This window comes from Theropithecus gelada, chromosome 4, assembly GCF_003255815.1.
Source record: "Theropithecus gelada isolate Dixy chromosome 4, Tgel_1.0, whole genome shotgun sequence".
Taxonomy (NCBI): Eukaryota; Metazoa; Chordata; class Mammalia; order Primates; family Cercopithecidae; genus Theropithecus; species Theropithecus gelada.
In genome coordinates this window covers 111,646,014-111,662,015 of record NC_037671.1, presented here as the reverse complement: position 1 = coordinate 111,662,015, position 16,002 = coordinate 111,646,014, and the positions used below count along the sequence as shown (strand labels likewise).

General features: G+C 42.0%; 1 protein-coding gene across 2 annotated transcripts in view; it reads right to left on the bottom strand.

Annotated features, from left to right (window-relative positions):
* CNKSR3 (CNKSR family member 3) overlaps positions 1-16,002 on the bottom strand; it is a 105,253-nt gene that overhangs the window by 23,679 nt on the left and 65,572 nt on the right. For both annotated transcript variants that reach the window (XM_025383382.1, XM_025383384.1), the window contains exons 3-6: positions 13,385-13,587; positions 12,294-12,381; positions 4,688-4,729; positions 1,719-1,838 (exon numbers count right to left, since the gene is read on the bottom strand). In XM_025383382.1, the coding sequence (XP_025239167.1) occupies positions 1,719-1,838; positions 4,688-4,729; positions 12,294-12,381; positions 13,385-13,587 (453 nt within the window). The remainder of the gene's footprint in view (positions 1-1,718; positions 1,839-4,687; positions 4,730-12,293; positions 12,382-13,384; positions 13,588-16,002) is intronic.

Below are 16,002 nucleotides of genomic sequence, written 5' to 3'. Positions count from 1 at the left end.
TGGGCTCAAGTGATCCTCCCACCTCGGCCTCCCAAAGTGCTGGGATTATAGGAGTAAGCCACCACACCCAGCCAAAGAACAGTTCTTTCTTGACCATTTCTTGGTCTAGGGACACAATATATTCATTTAAATTTGGTAACCGAAATAACCTCAGAGTGACTATTAAAGCTACTAATAATCAGACAAAGATATATGAACAAAGATTATTAAATAACAAAGCATAGGTAGCAAATTAGTAACAGACACCCTTCCTTTTAAGGGAAATGTAAAGATGAATGAATATTCTCTCTCCTAAGAGGCCTGAGAGGCAAACTCAGAGGCCATGCCTCACTGAGTGATACACCGAATATATCACTGAGGAATTATTTCTGCAGTTGGACTCACCACATTTAATGTTGTTTAATTAAACTGCTACAAGATGGGAAAAGAGAGCAAAAAGTAGAACGGGCAAAACGTAGTTGCTCACCCTGGTATCTATGCTGTAATAATGTGGACCCTCCTCAGACATTATGCTGCACCCAGCCTGCTCATTAACCTACACCAATTTATGATGAGAGACCCATCAAACACCAACGCCTTCAGGTTCTCCCCATTCCTCTCCTATCCTGTTACTTTCACTCACAGATTATATCAGCTTCTCCCCTACACATGGTACTCCCCCTCCCAGGGCACTGCTTGTATAACTCTACTATCTGAAATGACAACTCCATTTCTGCCTGCTCAGGGCATTTATCTGCTTAAATATTTGACTATAAACCTACCTCCAGGAAGTCCTCCCTGTTTAAACTTAATCTGTTATAATCCATCATTTGCCTTGAAGTCAAGCAGTACCAATATGCAAATTTCTGCTCACTAAGAATGTGGGCCTAAAACAGTCGGTTGATTTTTGTTTTTTTCTATCTAAGAGCAGAGACTACCTTAATAGCTCCCAACAGCTACCTATACATTAGATACTTCCCCCCTTCCACCTTCTCCTCCTCCTCCTCCTCATCAATACCAGCAACCGTAGCTGCAGCCACATTAATGCACACGTACTATGTGCTTGGGGCCTGGCACTTGGCATTCACAATCTAATACAATACTTTCAACAACCCTATGAGGAAACTGACACGTAAAGAGGTTAAGTCCCTAAAGAGCCGGGACATAAACCCAGCTCTCTCTGACTCAAAGCCTCTAAGCTAACTAATGGGCTTCACAGCTTCTTCACGAAAATTTCAGCAAATTAATCCCACAGGATGCACGCTAGGTACTAGGAGACTACCTGTATGTAGTCCCACAGCCTGTTATGATATAGCTCGTATATTACTTATGAAACGTTTCTAAACCCTTCTTAAGAATCACTGCCTTCAGCCAGTCTCTTCTCACATTCGTCTAAGTGCTAATAGAGACTTTCAGACAGATGTTGTTTTTGTAGCCAGAGACCATATTTCCTTTGTGTAAATGTTTTATATTTCCTTGCATTGCTAAGTCCTAAAAATAAAGTGTTATCTTCAAAATATGAGTATACAGTTTTTAAATTGTATTTATTTTTATACTCTGAAGATAGAAAACATATCAACAGGATTCAAGATAGCACATTCCTAACTACATCACAGAAGGCGGTCTAACTTAATTCTACTTTTCAGAATTATAGTGAAAGCAATAAGGAATTTTTTTTTTAATTTAGTAAATGATGATATATGTTATCTGAAAATAAAACAAGTGTTATTAGAACTTACCAGGCCTTCCCCAGGTTTAATGTTTGGTAAGTGAACTTCCTCCAGACATGCACATTGGCTCATCACAGGATCTGTGGTAGATCGGATTGTTTTGTCACAGATGCCATTTAAAACCTTGACCTAGAATTGGAAAAGCAAATAGTCAGGAAAGTTCAATCATTAACCAAGTTTATCTCAAGCTGATTTTTAGAGAAACGCATTTCACCTATAATCTTTAGTTCTGGTCGGCAATCATTCTGATAATTCTGCTCAATGAATGCATGGCGTTTAGACTCCCTGTTTACCATCCGTGGGAATAGTGTCACTATTTCAGCTTTGTTTACAAAGGGCAGTTTTTATATTCACTCCTCCATGACCACCGAAGAGCACAGGCCAGGCAGAAATCCCCTTTCAGCAATGAAGTGGAATCATCTCTCCAAGGCCACCTACCTGACTTTTCAATGATTGCTCACAGTCTCTGAACACCAAATATTGACAAGGCAAAACAAAACAAAAAAAAATTGTTTTGGGCCTAAACCATTTTTTTAATGGACTTTACTTTTTAAAGCTGTTTTAGGTTTATTTAAAAAATTGAGCAAAAAGTCCATTGAGTTCCCATATATCCCCTCCACCACCACCCTCCATTCCCAGCTTCCTCTATTATTAACATCTTGTCCTAGTGCAATGCATTTGTTACAAATGATGAACTAGGCTGGGCACAGTGGCTCACGACTGTAATCTCAGCACTTTGGGAGGCCAAGGTGGGTGGATCACCTGAAGTCAGCAGTTCAAGACCAGCCTGACCCATATGGCAAAATCCCGTCTCTACTAAAAATAGAAAAATTAGATGGGCATGGTGGCAGGTGCCTGTAACCCCAGCTACTTGGGAGGCTGAGGTTGCAGAATTGCTTGAACCTCGGAGGCAGAGGCTGAGGCTGCAATGAGCCGAGTCACACCACTCTACTTCAGCTTGGGTGACAGAGGGAGACTCTGTCTCCAAAAAAACAAAACAAAACAAAAACAAATGATGAACTAATATTCAGACATTAACTAAAATCTTTAATTTATATTAGGGTTCACTTTTTGTGGTGTACATTCTACGAGTTCTGACAAATGCCTAATGTCATGTATCCATCATTACAGTCTCATACAGGATAGTTTCAATGTCCTAAATATCCCCTGTGCGCAACCTAATTATCCACCACCCCATCCCTCACCATGAACCCCTGGCAAACATAGATCTTTTTACTATCTCTGTGGTTTTGATTTCCTAGAATGCCAAATAGTCAGAATTTTGCAGCATGTAGCCTTTTCAGACTGCCTTATTTCAATTAACAATATGCTTGTAAGTTTCCTCCATATATTTTCAGGACTTAATAGCTTATTTCTTTTTTATTGCTGAATAATATTCTATTTTACAGATGTACAACAGTTTCTTTATCCATTTACCTATTGAGAGACATTAAGGTTGCTTCCAATATTTTTGGCAATTTTGAGTAAACCTGCGATAAACATCCTGTGCACATTTTTTGATGTAAATTTTCAACTCCTTTGGGTAAATATTTAGGAGCACAACTGTTGGATCATATGGTAAGAATATGTTTCATTTTGTAAGAAACTTCCAAATTGTCCTCCAAACTGCCTGCACCATTTTGCATTTCTACCAGCAATTAATGAGCATTCCTGTTGCTCCACATTCTCAGCAGCGTTTGGTGTTGTCAGTGTTTTATATTTTAGCCTATATAATAGGTGTATAGTGGTATCTCGTTGTTTTAATTTGCAATTCCCTAATTACAGATGACATTGAACATCTTTTCATAGGCTTATTTGCCATGTGTATGTAAGTACCTGTTCAGATCTTTTGCCTCCTTTATAATTGGGTTGTTTTGTCTTCTTATTCTTATTTTAAGAGTTCTTTGTATATTTTGGATACAAGTCCTTTATTTGATAGGTGTTTTGAAAACATTTTCTCCCAGTCTGTGGCTTGTCTTTTCATTCTCTTACCAGTGCGTTTCACATAGCGGTTTTTAATTGTAATGAAGTCCACGTTATCAATTTTTCTTTCATGAATTATGCTTTTGGTATTCCATCTGAAAACTCATTGCAAAACTGACTGACAGTCACCTACATTTTCTCCTATGTTATCTTTTAGATGGTTTATAGTTTTGCATTTTACATTTAGGTCTATCATCTTTTTAGTGATCACTCACATTCTTTGAATGCCAAACACCGAGGAGGTAAAACCAAAGAGACAATGAGAGGATCCCTATTGAGTAGTCTCCTTGTAGAAGTCACAGTGGTTACGTGTGGTATTTCCCCAATCAGACTCATCTAACCTTTCAAAATTAAACAACCAAAGAAATCAGGAAATTCCAAAGAGTGATTTTTCTTTCCAAGGGGGAGAATCCAAGAAGTGATACTTTTTACATTCCTCCAATTTGTTTGGCCTCCCTATTTATGGAAAATATATTTATAGCAGTTTCATTGCTAAATTCCTCAACATCAGTAGGAGGAAGGTCTTATCAAAAGAGCACAGGCTGGCTTATGTCAAAAGGAGGAAGTGATGATGAATAGTTACAAAATGCTCCTTAAACAGTTACAGCACATCCCCCCTCCATCATAAGGTTGTTGCCAAGAATTTTTTTCTTAAATCAAAACGGTCCTAAAGTGAAATTTGCACATCAGTTCAATCATGATTAGCAGGCTAGCTAGCAATGTACGTATAACTGTATCCTGATATAATGTTCAGAAAAAGTAATAATAAAACAGAGACTCAATGTAGCTAATTTAAGCACAGGAATTTTCACAGTAGTTGGTCTTGTTAAGTAACTTTTGTGCTTTCCCTTCCACCTAAATTTAAAAACTCATGTCCCAAAAGCCAATATTTCAGAGTATCTCCTGAAGTAATTAGCCACGGTGCATTTACTTAATGTGATTCCCACTGCCTTTGGAAAAGGAATTTTACAATAACTTTTAGAACGCATACTTACCACAGTTAAAACTTTATCCTCCATTTCTGCTACAAAGCAATCCTAAAGAAGGGGATGGAGAAAATGAACACTGAGTACAAGAGTTAAAAACCTTCAGAACTGTTGGCTTAGCTTTCTAGATATTTTCTGCAGCTCAAGGTGGTCCCTGACACAGCCCTCAGCCTGCACAGTCCTGTGGGACTGGGATGGGAAAGGGAGGGCACAGTGAGAACAGAGCTGACATTCTCACCTTCTGAAGGTCCAGCTCTCCCCTGACCCAAGGAGTTCTCATCCAAGGAACCCATTTGGCCAATTACTTAATTTGAAAACTTACAAAAATCATTGCACTGAAATCCACCTACTCTCCAGACTGTCCAGAGAGTAGTAAGTCAGAAATCCAAGTCAAGAAACCTGACGATGGCTCCCAGTGTGCCCCCAGGAACAGATAGCAGCGGGCCAATAAGCTGGCAGTCTTTAGCTCTGGACCTGCCTACAAGAATAGCTTTCAAATAAGGGCTTGAGTAAACTCAGCCACAAACGTTTATTTTAAGCACCACTGAGATTAAATCAGATATTTCAGTCCTTGATAGATGAAAAGAGTTCAACAAAACATTCATTAACACACTGCCAAAAAAGTGGTCTTGAGGTATGCTATTGATGACACGAAATAAAGGGCTGGAATGCAAAGCATTATTTATTCAGCTTAAGAACAAAAGGCTTGGAACACTGTATGAACTGGGTTAGCTGATTATAGGAACCACCATTGTCCTGTCTCAAAGCTGCCAAAGTGAAATTGCCAGTGTGAAACTTTCACAGTTAACCTTCTAGAACTCATCCGTAGCAAAGGATTTCAACCTATACTGCAGAATGCATGCAGAAAAAGTCAATACAACTAGATTCTATAGAGTTTATTCAGCACTATTAACTGTAATCCCAAGCTATGACAATCTTAAAGATAATGCTAATTCTTTTATGTACATGAAAAAATGTTAATCAACTGTGTTGGAATTGTCAGGCGAAGATTTTTCACTTCAATCAAAAAGTCATTTTTAGGTTATGTTTTACTACTTCTGAAGGAGGAAGATGACTACCAGTTTCTACTCTATATGATTTAATAATCAGACTTTTATTGTCTTCTTAAATTTGTTTAAACTTTTTTCTACTAGATAAAAATGTAGGAAACGATAATAAGGACTGCTCCTAAAATTTATACTGATTCTCAGGAAAAGAGCAGCCCAGGGAGAAAAGACTCAAAAAAAATAAATTTAGAGATGTATTTTTACATGTGTGAAGTTGATATTAACTTAAACTACAGGAGCAACCTCTGTAAATAGGAATAATTATAGCTAAAATGTGCTTTTCCAATTCTATCTTATAGACAAAACTAAACTGTCAACTACCGTTATGGCTCATCCCCCATTAATACTGTCTGATGGATTTGTTAAATAAATTTCAACCTTGGAAACACAGTATACATATGTGATTGTGTGCTAGAAATAAAACTAATACTTTGTCTTTGTGTTTATCTTTCATCACAAATTTCTTTCTTTTTTTTTTTTTTTTTAGACAGGGTTTCACTCTGTCGCCCAAGTGGGAATGCAGTGGTGCAATGTCAGCTTACTGGCAGCCTTGACCTCCTGGGCTCAACTGATCCTCCCATCTCAGCCTCTCAAGCAACTGGGACCACAGGTGCACGCCACCACGCCTGGCTAATTTTTGTATTCTTTGTAGAGACGGGGTTTCGCCATGTTGCCCAGGCTGATCTTGAATTCCTAGACTCAAGCCATCCACCCGCCTCGGCCTCCCAAAATGCTAGGATTACAGGTGTGGGTCACCACACCCGGCCCCCAAATCTCTAAATTAATACAAGCACTGTCACTCCGGGGAGACCATCACCTAGAGGCAGAGAGCAATTCTCAATACACCAGAGCTCAAGAACAAGGTAGACTTGTGACCGCATGGTTCCTACAACTTGATTCCTTGAGGGATCCAAGAGGTCACCAAGAATTTCGGCTGCCTGCGGTGGTGACTGCAGTGGTGATGGAGCCAGCAGCACGAGGAGCTTTCCGCCTCCCAAATTGTTCCAGCTGGCGTGTGAAAGGGCTCCCTCTCACCTCCTGCCACCGAGATCGTGGTTCCCACACCCATTCCTGCCTAGAGGAAGCAGCTGCAGGCATGACTTCACATTGTTTTCTGGCGTGAAGGCAATGGAATGGAAAAATGAGCGCTGAAACCAAGTCACCCCCTCAGAGACTGGACAGTGAGCTGAGCTTCTCACAGCCCTGGGTCACCTGGCAGCAGAGGCCCAGCCTGGGTGGCTCTCAGCACCCCCCAGCCTCTCCTCCTATTCTGCCTTCTCAGGAACTGAGCAGCCTTGCGCAGCAGGTTCAACTTCTCTGAGCCTTAGTTGCCTTCTTTCTAAAATGGGGTGATAACAAAGCCTACCTCTGAGATCTGCTGAGAATTCGGTGTGAAGACACGCGTCAAGCGTGGATATACACCTGAGACGCAGTCAGCACTCAGCAGTGGTCTTTTCCTCTTCTGCTTCCATGGCTTGCTTTCTTTTCATGGACGTGACACAGGGTCTCGCTCTGTCACCCAGGCCTCAGTGCAATGGCGCGAACATGGCTCACTGCAGCCTCCGCTTCCAAAGCTCAAGCAATCCTCCCACCTCAGCCTCCCAAGTAGCTGGGACTACAGGCACACACCACCATGCTTGCCTAGCTTTTTAATTTTTTTTTTTAATATAGTGTTCTCACTATATTGCTCAGGCAGGTCTCAAGCAATCCTCCCGACTTGGCCTCCCAAAGTGCTGGGATTAAAGGCGTGAGACATTCAGCCTGGCAGGCTTGCTTTCTTTCCATTCAGTTTTCTCAGGGACAAATATTGCTCATTTTCCTACTTCTTTTTTATTGTTGTTGTTAAGATAGTATCTTGTTATGTTGTCCAGGCTGGTTTCAAACGCCTGGGCTCAAGAGATCCTCCCATCTCAGCCTCTAGTAGCTGGGCCTCGAGGCGTGCACCACCACACCTGGCCTCATTCTCTATTTCTTTCCAGACTGAAACTCAGCACCTGCCAGTGCCATTGTGTCTCTCTTGCTGTCCCTATTTCAGTTTTCATGGCATCACGACATGAGGAGACTACAATGGAAATGCAGATCTCAATCCCTTCCCACCTTGGGGTCCTTCATCTCAAATAACAGCCTCAACACTGAATGGGAAGATCTATCCTTATACTTGGTATAGGATGACAGCTAAACAAATGTTAAGAAATGAAGAAACTTCTTAAAAGAAATGTGCGGTTTCCTTGCAGGAGAAAAGAAGCAGCAATATGTATCCTTCAAATTAGAGGACTCATAAATTATTACTGGAAGAAAGGATGCAGAGATGGATGGAAGGAAAAGGATGTCACCACAGTAAGAAGAAGGGGGGACGGCAAGATGTAGAAGAGAGACGGGACAAGCAGATGTCTCTTCACAGGGACACCAAGAATAAAGGCTCAGGCAGAACATGTTCTTTGTCTGGAAAGAAATACAACTTTTATTTCTCCAATTCCCCAGTTAAAAGGAGTAAATGGCAAAGACAGATGTCTTCCCAGTCAACAGATCTTCTATCAAGCAGCTGCAAGAGAATGTGAACTTCCCTGGCACGTTCAGTCTCATTGCTACCACCACAATGCACCTGGGGTAAGCCACACTCAAATCATTCATCGAGTTTGTGATTTCTAATTCGTGTGTATCTGAGCGCACATGTGCGCAAACATCACCATTTGCCAAAGCACCTATGTTCTTTCTTTGTTTTGTTCTGTTTGAGACGGAGTTTCATTCTTTCGCCCAGGCTGGAGTGAAGTGGAACGATCTTGGCTGACTGCAACCTCCACCTCCCGGGTTCAAGTGATTCTCCTGCCTTAGCCTCCCAAGTAGCGGGGACATATAGGTGCCTGCCACCATGCCCAGCTAATTTTTGTATTTTTAGTACAGATGGGGTTTCACCATGTTGGCCAGGCTAGTCTCGAACTCCTGACCTCAGGTGATCTACCTGCCCCAGCCTCCCAAAGTTCTGGGATTACAGACGTGAGCCACCACGCCCGGCTATGCTCTTCAATTACTACAGAACATGTGCTTGTCAACAGCACTTGTTAAGAAACGTATTTTTCAATCTAAGTTCAGAAAATGATATCCTGATATATATTTACATATCAGTCTTACTCCTTCAAAACTGTTCAAATTTAAAATAAAAAAAATACCAGAGGATGAGGGCAATATATTTGTCCAGTTCTTCTCCTCAAACTATCAAATTTGATTTCAGAAAACAAGTATAATGCAAGATTTTTATATTTCCTCCCACAGTCTACCCCTTCTGAAGCAGGCACTATGCTTTTCACATGTTATATCTCGATCTCCTAACCTCATGATCTGCCCGCCTCGGCCTCCCAAAGTGCTGGGATTACAGGCGTGAGCCACTGCGCCCGGCCCACATGTTACATCTCATTTAATCCTCGTAACAATCTTTTGGAGTAGGTATTATTTTAAGTATTTTATATTATTTATCTGTATTCAATTTTACATAAATGTGGTCATATACATGATTTTTGTAAATAAAAAACTTTTGTTCTCTTTTTTTTGGCTGGGCTCCTACATTCCCTCCCTATCTCTCCCCCTGCCAGAGTAAATACAACTTTTTTTCCAAACTGTCCACTGTATTTACATATTAACTTGTATACAAGTTTGCATAGGATGTATGTTTTATATATACACACACAAACACACACACATATGCATTTTAGGTATTTATGGTAACCATTTATCTTCACACCACACTTACTTTTTTGCCTTTTTTTTTTTTTTAACTCAACATTAACTTGTAGAAATCCCACCAAATTATCTGGTAAGGTAAATATTTGTATTCCCATTTTGCAAATGAGAAAATTGAGGTTCAAAACTTGTAAATGACTTGTCCAAGGCCCCAGGGCTAATTAATGTGTAGAGGTAAGATTTGAACCTATAGCTGTCTGTCTGTGAAGAATATGCTCTTAACCACTAGATTAACCTCCCTCGGTGAGCACCACGGGAAAAAGAGAAACAGAAAATGAACGCAGAAACAAAATTAATACCTCTTGTGTCCCTTGAGTTCTGATAAAAGTCATTCTCAGCAGCCTAACTTTCCAAAGCATTATTTCATTCATACAACACACATTTTAAAAATCACCATTCATCATGTCCCAGCCATTCTTAAGCCTCAATAAGCTGGGCAGGCACAATGAGGATGCTCACAGGTACCCTTGTGATGTGACCAGATCAGGACGTGTACTTCCTATGGGGAGATTTTTTTTTTTTTTTTTAATCATCAGTTCCTAACGATCGACCCCTCTCTCCAATCACCAGGAAAAGTAGCACTTGAGATGATGCATAAGCCCATCCCATCAGACAAGCATAGACTTCTCCTGGCTGAATTACTCAAGTGTCACCTTCTCAAGGAGGTGACTCCAGCCACATATATCAAACTGTATCCTCACTCCTTCCTGTGCACCTTCCCTCCCTAGCACTGCTTTACCTTTATATAACCACATATATTCATATATAAAAGTTTGCTTATCAATCCATTTTCTCTCTCCCAGTGAGGGTCAGGGACTTTTCATCGGTTTATTCACTCTGGTATCCCAGGGCAGCAGACACAGAGTAAGTGCTAAACAAAAATGTATTGAAAGAAGTGTCCAAATACCTAGAAAGCCAACATCAACTTGCTTAGACAGAAGTTCACCCCGTGAAACAAACATGACCCCCCTCTGCCTTCACTTTCATCCCTTTCTCTCCTCTCCCTACACTGCAGTGGGGACAGCCTCAATCAGCCACACAGTCAAGGACCCTTCACAATAAAACACAAATGTACCAACAAGCAAAACTTTCCCATTTGCTAATCACAATATTTAACTCTTTCATTTAATTGATTGCTAGTAAACTCTGTTAAAAATCAAAACAGGGCCAGGTGCAGTGGCTTATGCCTCTCAGCGCTTTGGGAGGTCGAGGCAGGAGAATTACTTGAGGCCAGAAATTTGAGACCAGCCTGGGCAACACAGCAAGACCCTGTTTCTACAAAAAATTTAAAAACAAGCTGGGCATGGTGGCATGCACCTGTAGTCCCAAATATCCAGGAGGCTAAGGTGGAAGGATTGCTTGAGCCAGGAGGCTGAGGCTACGGTGAACCATGATTACACCCCTGCACTTCAACCCAAGCAACAGAGTAAGACCCTGTCTCTTAAAAATAAAAAAAAAATCAAAATATGACCAAAATATTATGGGAAGAGGGAAGCAAGGGAAAAAAAGGACACTCAAGATAGGTATCAGGGAAATGCCTTCAACCACAAATGCCATGCTTTCATGGCTGTATGACTAAAGCATCACAACTGGTATCAGACTCTTTTTTGTCAAAATTACTTTATACATCATAAAAAAGAGCAAAAACTCAGAAGCTACTTTAGCTGCTCTGAGTACCTTTCTAAGATCACGACCTCAAAAATCCACGTGCCTTGAGAACAATGGCTGCTCAGGACGAGAGCAAACAACTGCCACGTGCAGAGACAAAGTTCACAATTCACATTCCAGAAACAACCAGAAAACGCACAGCTTTTCAGAACTGCATCTCTGTCATGGCACGGTCAGGACAGAAGGGAGGATGTTCTTTGCTTTGCCAAATCAGCAGTAGAAACAAATGTGGAAACACAGAATTTTAGAACCAAGTGGGACATGAAAAAACAAGCAGCTCTTCCTTACATTTCATAGCCTCAATTCATTTCATAAATATTTGACAAGCATCTGCTGCATGCCAAATAACAGGACAGAAGGTAGTCCTAAGAGCTGATGGTACAAGAAGAATTTTTTTTTTTAAAGTTAAGATCACAGAAGCTCAATGAGTTACAGACTGGCTAATGAAAAACTTTCTGAGCCTTTACTAAGATACCTAGGTCTGGGCAATGAGCCATGAGTGAAACTGACATGTGTCACTTACAATTCAGAACATCAGTCAGTGTGTGGACCTTCATGATTTTTACCTCTCTGCCTTGGGGACAAGCAACATGACATACCAGTGATTCTGTCAACCTATGTCCTATACATTTTGAAATGAGGAAAGTCAGAGCTGACTGTCCCCTGCCCCTGACCCATTTGGATGTAAATAACCAAGGAATAAACTGCCGAGGTTTGAGGTTTGGGGGGGTGTTTGTTACTGCACCACAACCTAGCCCATCCCGACTGGTAAATCCAAAAATGAGAGGCCAAAATGAAAAGAAAATTAAGAAGCAGATACAGTAAAGTACTCAGAACAAAGACTATCATGCAACTTAGTTACTCCAGAAATTTCATTAAAAAAAACTAAGTGTTCTAACATTTTAGGGGAAGTACAGGAATTATTAGTTTGACTATTTTAAAACACACAAAAAGGTAATATTTAATTCAAAGGCCACTGGTCAGTCTTCACAGAAACCATCTTTACAATGGATCTAATTTAAAGCCTTTCATCTCTCTCCAATTCTGTGAAGGAGAGTGGTACTTCACACCTGCATGAAAATCCTTTCAAGAAGAGGAAGAGCAGGAAAAAAAAAATTAGAAAGCGAAAATGACATACTACTGACCTTCTGGACTGTAGTGGTCAGGTCCAAGCAAAGCTGGATAATTTTGTTCTTCGTGACTGAGAAATCAGTGATCCCTGTAAACGGAGCCCTGGAAGGTAACAACAATCCTCTTAAAAGGCGTAGGGAGAATCCACTGGGATCCCACTGTATGTTGGTAAGTATAGCTACCCCATGGGCTACTCTAAATTCTTTTCTGTTTTGTTTTGCTTTGTTTGAGACTGTTGCCAAGGCTAGAGTGCAGTGGAATAATCTTGGCTCACTGCAACCTTCGCCTTCTGGGTTCAAGCAACTCTCCTGCCTCAGCCTCCGGAGTAACTGAGATTACAGGCATGCGCCACCACGCCCGGCTAAGTTTTGTATTAAATTGCTTTTTATTTAACTGGTTTCTCTCAAGTAACACATAAAATAGGAATCTGAATAGAAAGAGAGAAGGACTAGATAAAAAAAACAAATCCAAAATGACAGTTAACATCCCTTCTGAAGTCAACTAACAGCTTTCATACCAATCAAATCCTCAGCCATTAATATTTAATCTCAGTAAAACACAACCTTTAGCACAATTTCACTCTTCTCTAAGCTGAAGTTAATTTGTTCCTGCTATTAACCGTTTAAGTAACTGGCAAAGGAATCCTAAAATCTACCACCGATCAAGGACTCCTTAAGAGTTGGTAAAAGGCTGGGCGCGGTGGCTCACGCCTGTAATCCCAGCACTTTGGGAGGCCGAGATGGGCAGATCACAAGGTCAGCGGATCCAGACCATCCCAGCTAACATGGTGAAACCCCCTCTCTACTAAAACTATAAAAAAATTAGCCGGGCGTGGTGGCGGGCGCCTGTAGTCCCAGCCACTCGGGAGGCTGAGGCAGGAGAATGGCGGGAACCCCGGAGGCGGAGCTTGCAGTGAGCCGAGATCCAGCCACTGCACTCCAGCCTGGGCGACAGAGCGAGAATCCGTCTCAAAAAAAAAAAAAAAAAAGAGCCGGCAAAAATGATACGGAAAGAACAATGGTTCCTTTCCCTAAGACAAAGCACAGCTACCATGCAGCTTGGACGCTACTCTTGCAGGGCAGTAAAAGGCACATCTCCAACTTACCGGTCCAGCCAGGCCAGCAGGGCCTTGGCGGCGCCGATGAGCTCCACCACGGAGGTCAGGAATTCATTGGGGGCCTTGCGGGAGGTGTTTCCATCGTAAGCGGGACTTTTCCGCCGGCTACTTATGTAATTCTGTAAATTGTGGGAGGATGCTCTCAGTTTCAGAACCAAGTTCTTCATGTTATCAGTTTCAAGGCCATAATTCTGTGGAAAATAAAATCAAAGGGAAAAAATTCAAAACAATTAACAATATTCGGTGGGGCACGGTGGCTCACGCCTGTAATGCCAGCACTTTGGGAGGCTGAGGTGGGTGGATCTCGAGGTCAGGAGATTGAGACCATCCTGGCTAACACGGTGAAACCCCGTCTCTACTGAAAATACAACAAATTAGCCAGGCGTGGTGGTGGGTGCCTGTAGTCCCAGCTACTCGGGAGGCTGAGGCAGGAGAATGGTGTGAACCAGTGAGCCAAGATTGCGCCAATGCTCTCCAGCCTGGGCAACAGAGCCAGACTGTGTCTCACAATAAAAACAAACAAACAAACAAAAAACAATATTCAAACTCTCTGATAACGCAAAAGCCCAGTTAGTCACTTGAAAAACTCTTACAACCACCACAAAACCCTGTGTGATCTATCCCCAGCACACTTCACTCATCCCAGCCATACCAGCCTTCTCTCTGCTCCTTCCACAGCCACTCGGGCCTCAGGGACTTTGTTCTTGATAATTCTTCTTCCCCAAATGCTCCTCCTACAAATCTTGTCGGGGACAGCTCATTCTTTTTTTATTTTTATTTTATTTTTTGAGATGGAGTCTCACTGTGTCACCCAGGCTGGAGGGCAGTGGCGCCATCTCAGCTCACTGCAACCTCTTCCTCCCAGGTTCATGGGTTCAAGAGATTCTCCTGCCTCAGCCTCCTGAATAGCTGGGATCACAGGCGCGCACCACCACACTGGGCTAATTTTTGTATTTTTAGTAGAGACGGGATTTCACCGTGTTGCCCAGGCTAGTCTTGAACTTGTGAGCTCAGGCAATCTGCCCGCCTCAGCCTCCCAAAGTACTGGGATTATAGGCGTGAGCCACTGAGCCCAGCCAACAGCTCATTGCTATCACTCAGGTGCTGGCCCAAACGTCCCTTCCCCTGCAAGGCTTCCCTGATCACTTACTTAATCTAGAACAAGGTTTCTCAACCTCAGTCCTACTGACATTTGGGGCCAGATAATGCTTGTGGGGTAGGGGGTCCCTGTGTATTACAGGATATCAGCATCCCTGCTCTCTACCCATCAGATGGCAGTAGCACCTCCTCCCCAGGTGTAACAACCAAAAATGTCTCCCAACATCACCCTGTGTTCCCTGGTGGCAGAATCGCCCCTTCAATTCACTCTCTAGCCCATCACCCACTTCTGCCCCATCTGAAGCACCGTGTTTGCGGCCTTCTTCCTCCACTGGAATGTGAGGACTACAGAAGCACGGCTCTGTGAGTATGCCCACTACGGTATTTCCAGCACAGCGGACAATCATATAGTCATGGAATGCATGGATTTCTACCAGGCAAGACACTCACAAAACAAAACAAAACAAAACAAAATAAAACAAAACACAGCAGCACTAACTAAACACGAATTCACTAAGCGTGATCTCCTGAGCTTGAAGATGTGGCTCCTGTCTGTACTCCCAGCTACTCAAGAGGTAGGAGGATCGCTTGAGCCCAGGAGGTTGAGGCTGCAGTGAGCTATGATCGTGCCACTGTACTCCAGCCTGGGTGACAGAGAGAGACCCTGTCTCAATCAATCATAAAATTAATTTCTTGCTCTTGTGCTTCTAACCTGTGTTCTTTTTGAACAATGTTCAGCGTACGTGGGTGCTTCAAAAAAATCAGTTTCATGAGCTAATACTGTCCTAGACTCCCTTTCAGAGAAAAGAGCCAATCCTGGGAAACAACACGTAAGTCTGCAACATTAGAGGTGGGGTACAAATTTCTGTATTCAATTGCCTCTGTGTGTCCTAAATTGTTTTATCATTTTTGTTTTTTTAAAACCATATTTCTTGAGATAGATTATGCCGTCTCAATAGCATCCCAAGGCAAGAATCTGGTACCATTTAAAAACTGAGACTAACAGAATACTTAATATTATTGAACACTTTATGCTAGGAACTGGACTCAGTGTTTGACATGTATTATCTCAGGAAAACAGCCCAAGAAGGTAGAAACGTTTTTATCTCTAATTTACCACTAAGGAAACTGAGGCATGAAAACAGTAAATAAATTCTCCGAAGTTACAAAGCTAATCAGCGGTAGTGCTGGGCTTCTGACTAAGGCAATCTGCATCTAGGGCACAAGCTTTTGATTACTCTGCTGTGTATGTCACCTTCCACACAACCTGCCCAAAAAGGGCCACATGATAAGACAGATGACAAGATGGACATTAGACAAGGATAAAGAAAACTGTCCAGCAATCCTGGATCCAGCACAAACTGAATAGCTATTCCGCTTCTCAAAATTCTACACATTCCCTCTGAAGTGCAGAAACTTTTTTTTTTTTTTTTTTTTGAGACGGAGTTTCACTCTGTCGCCAGGCTGGAGTGCAGGGGCATGAGCTCGACTCACTGCAACCTCTGACT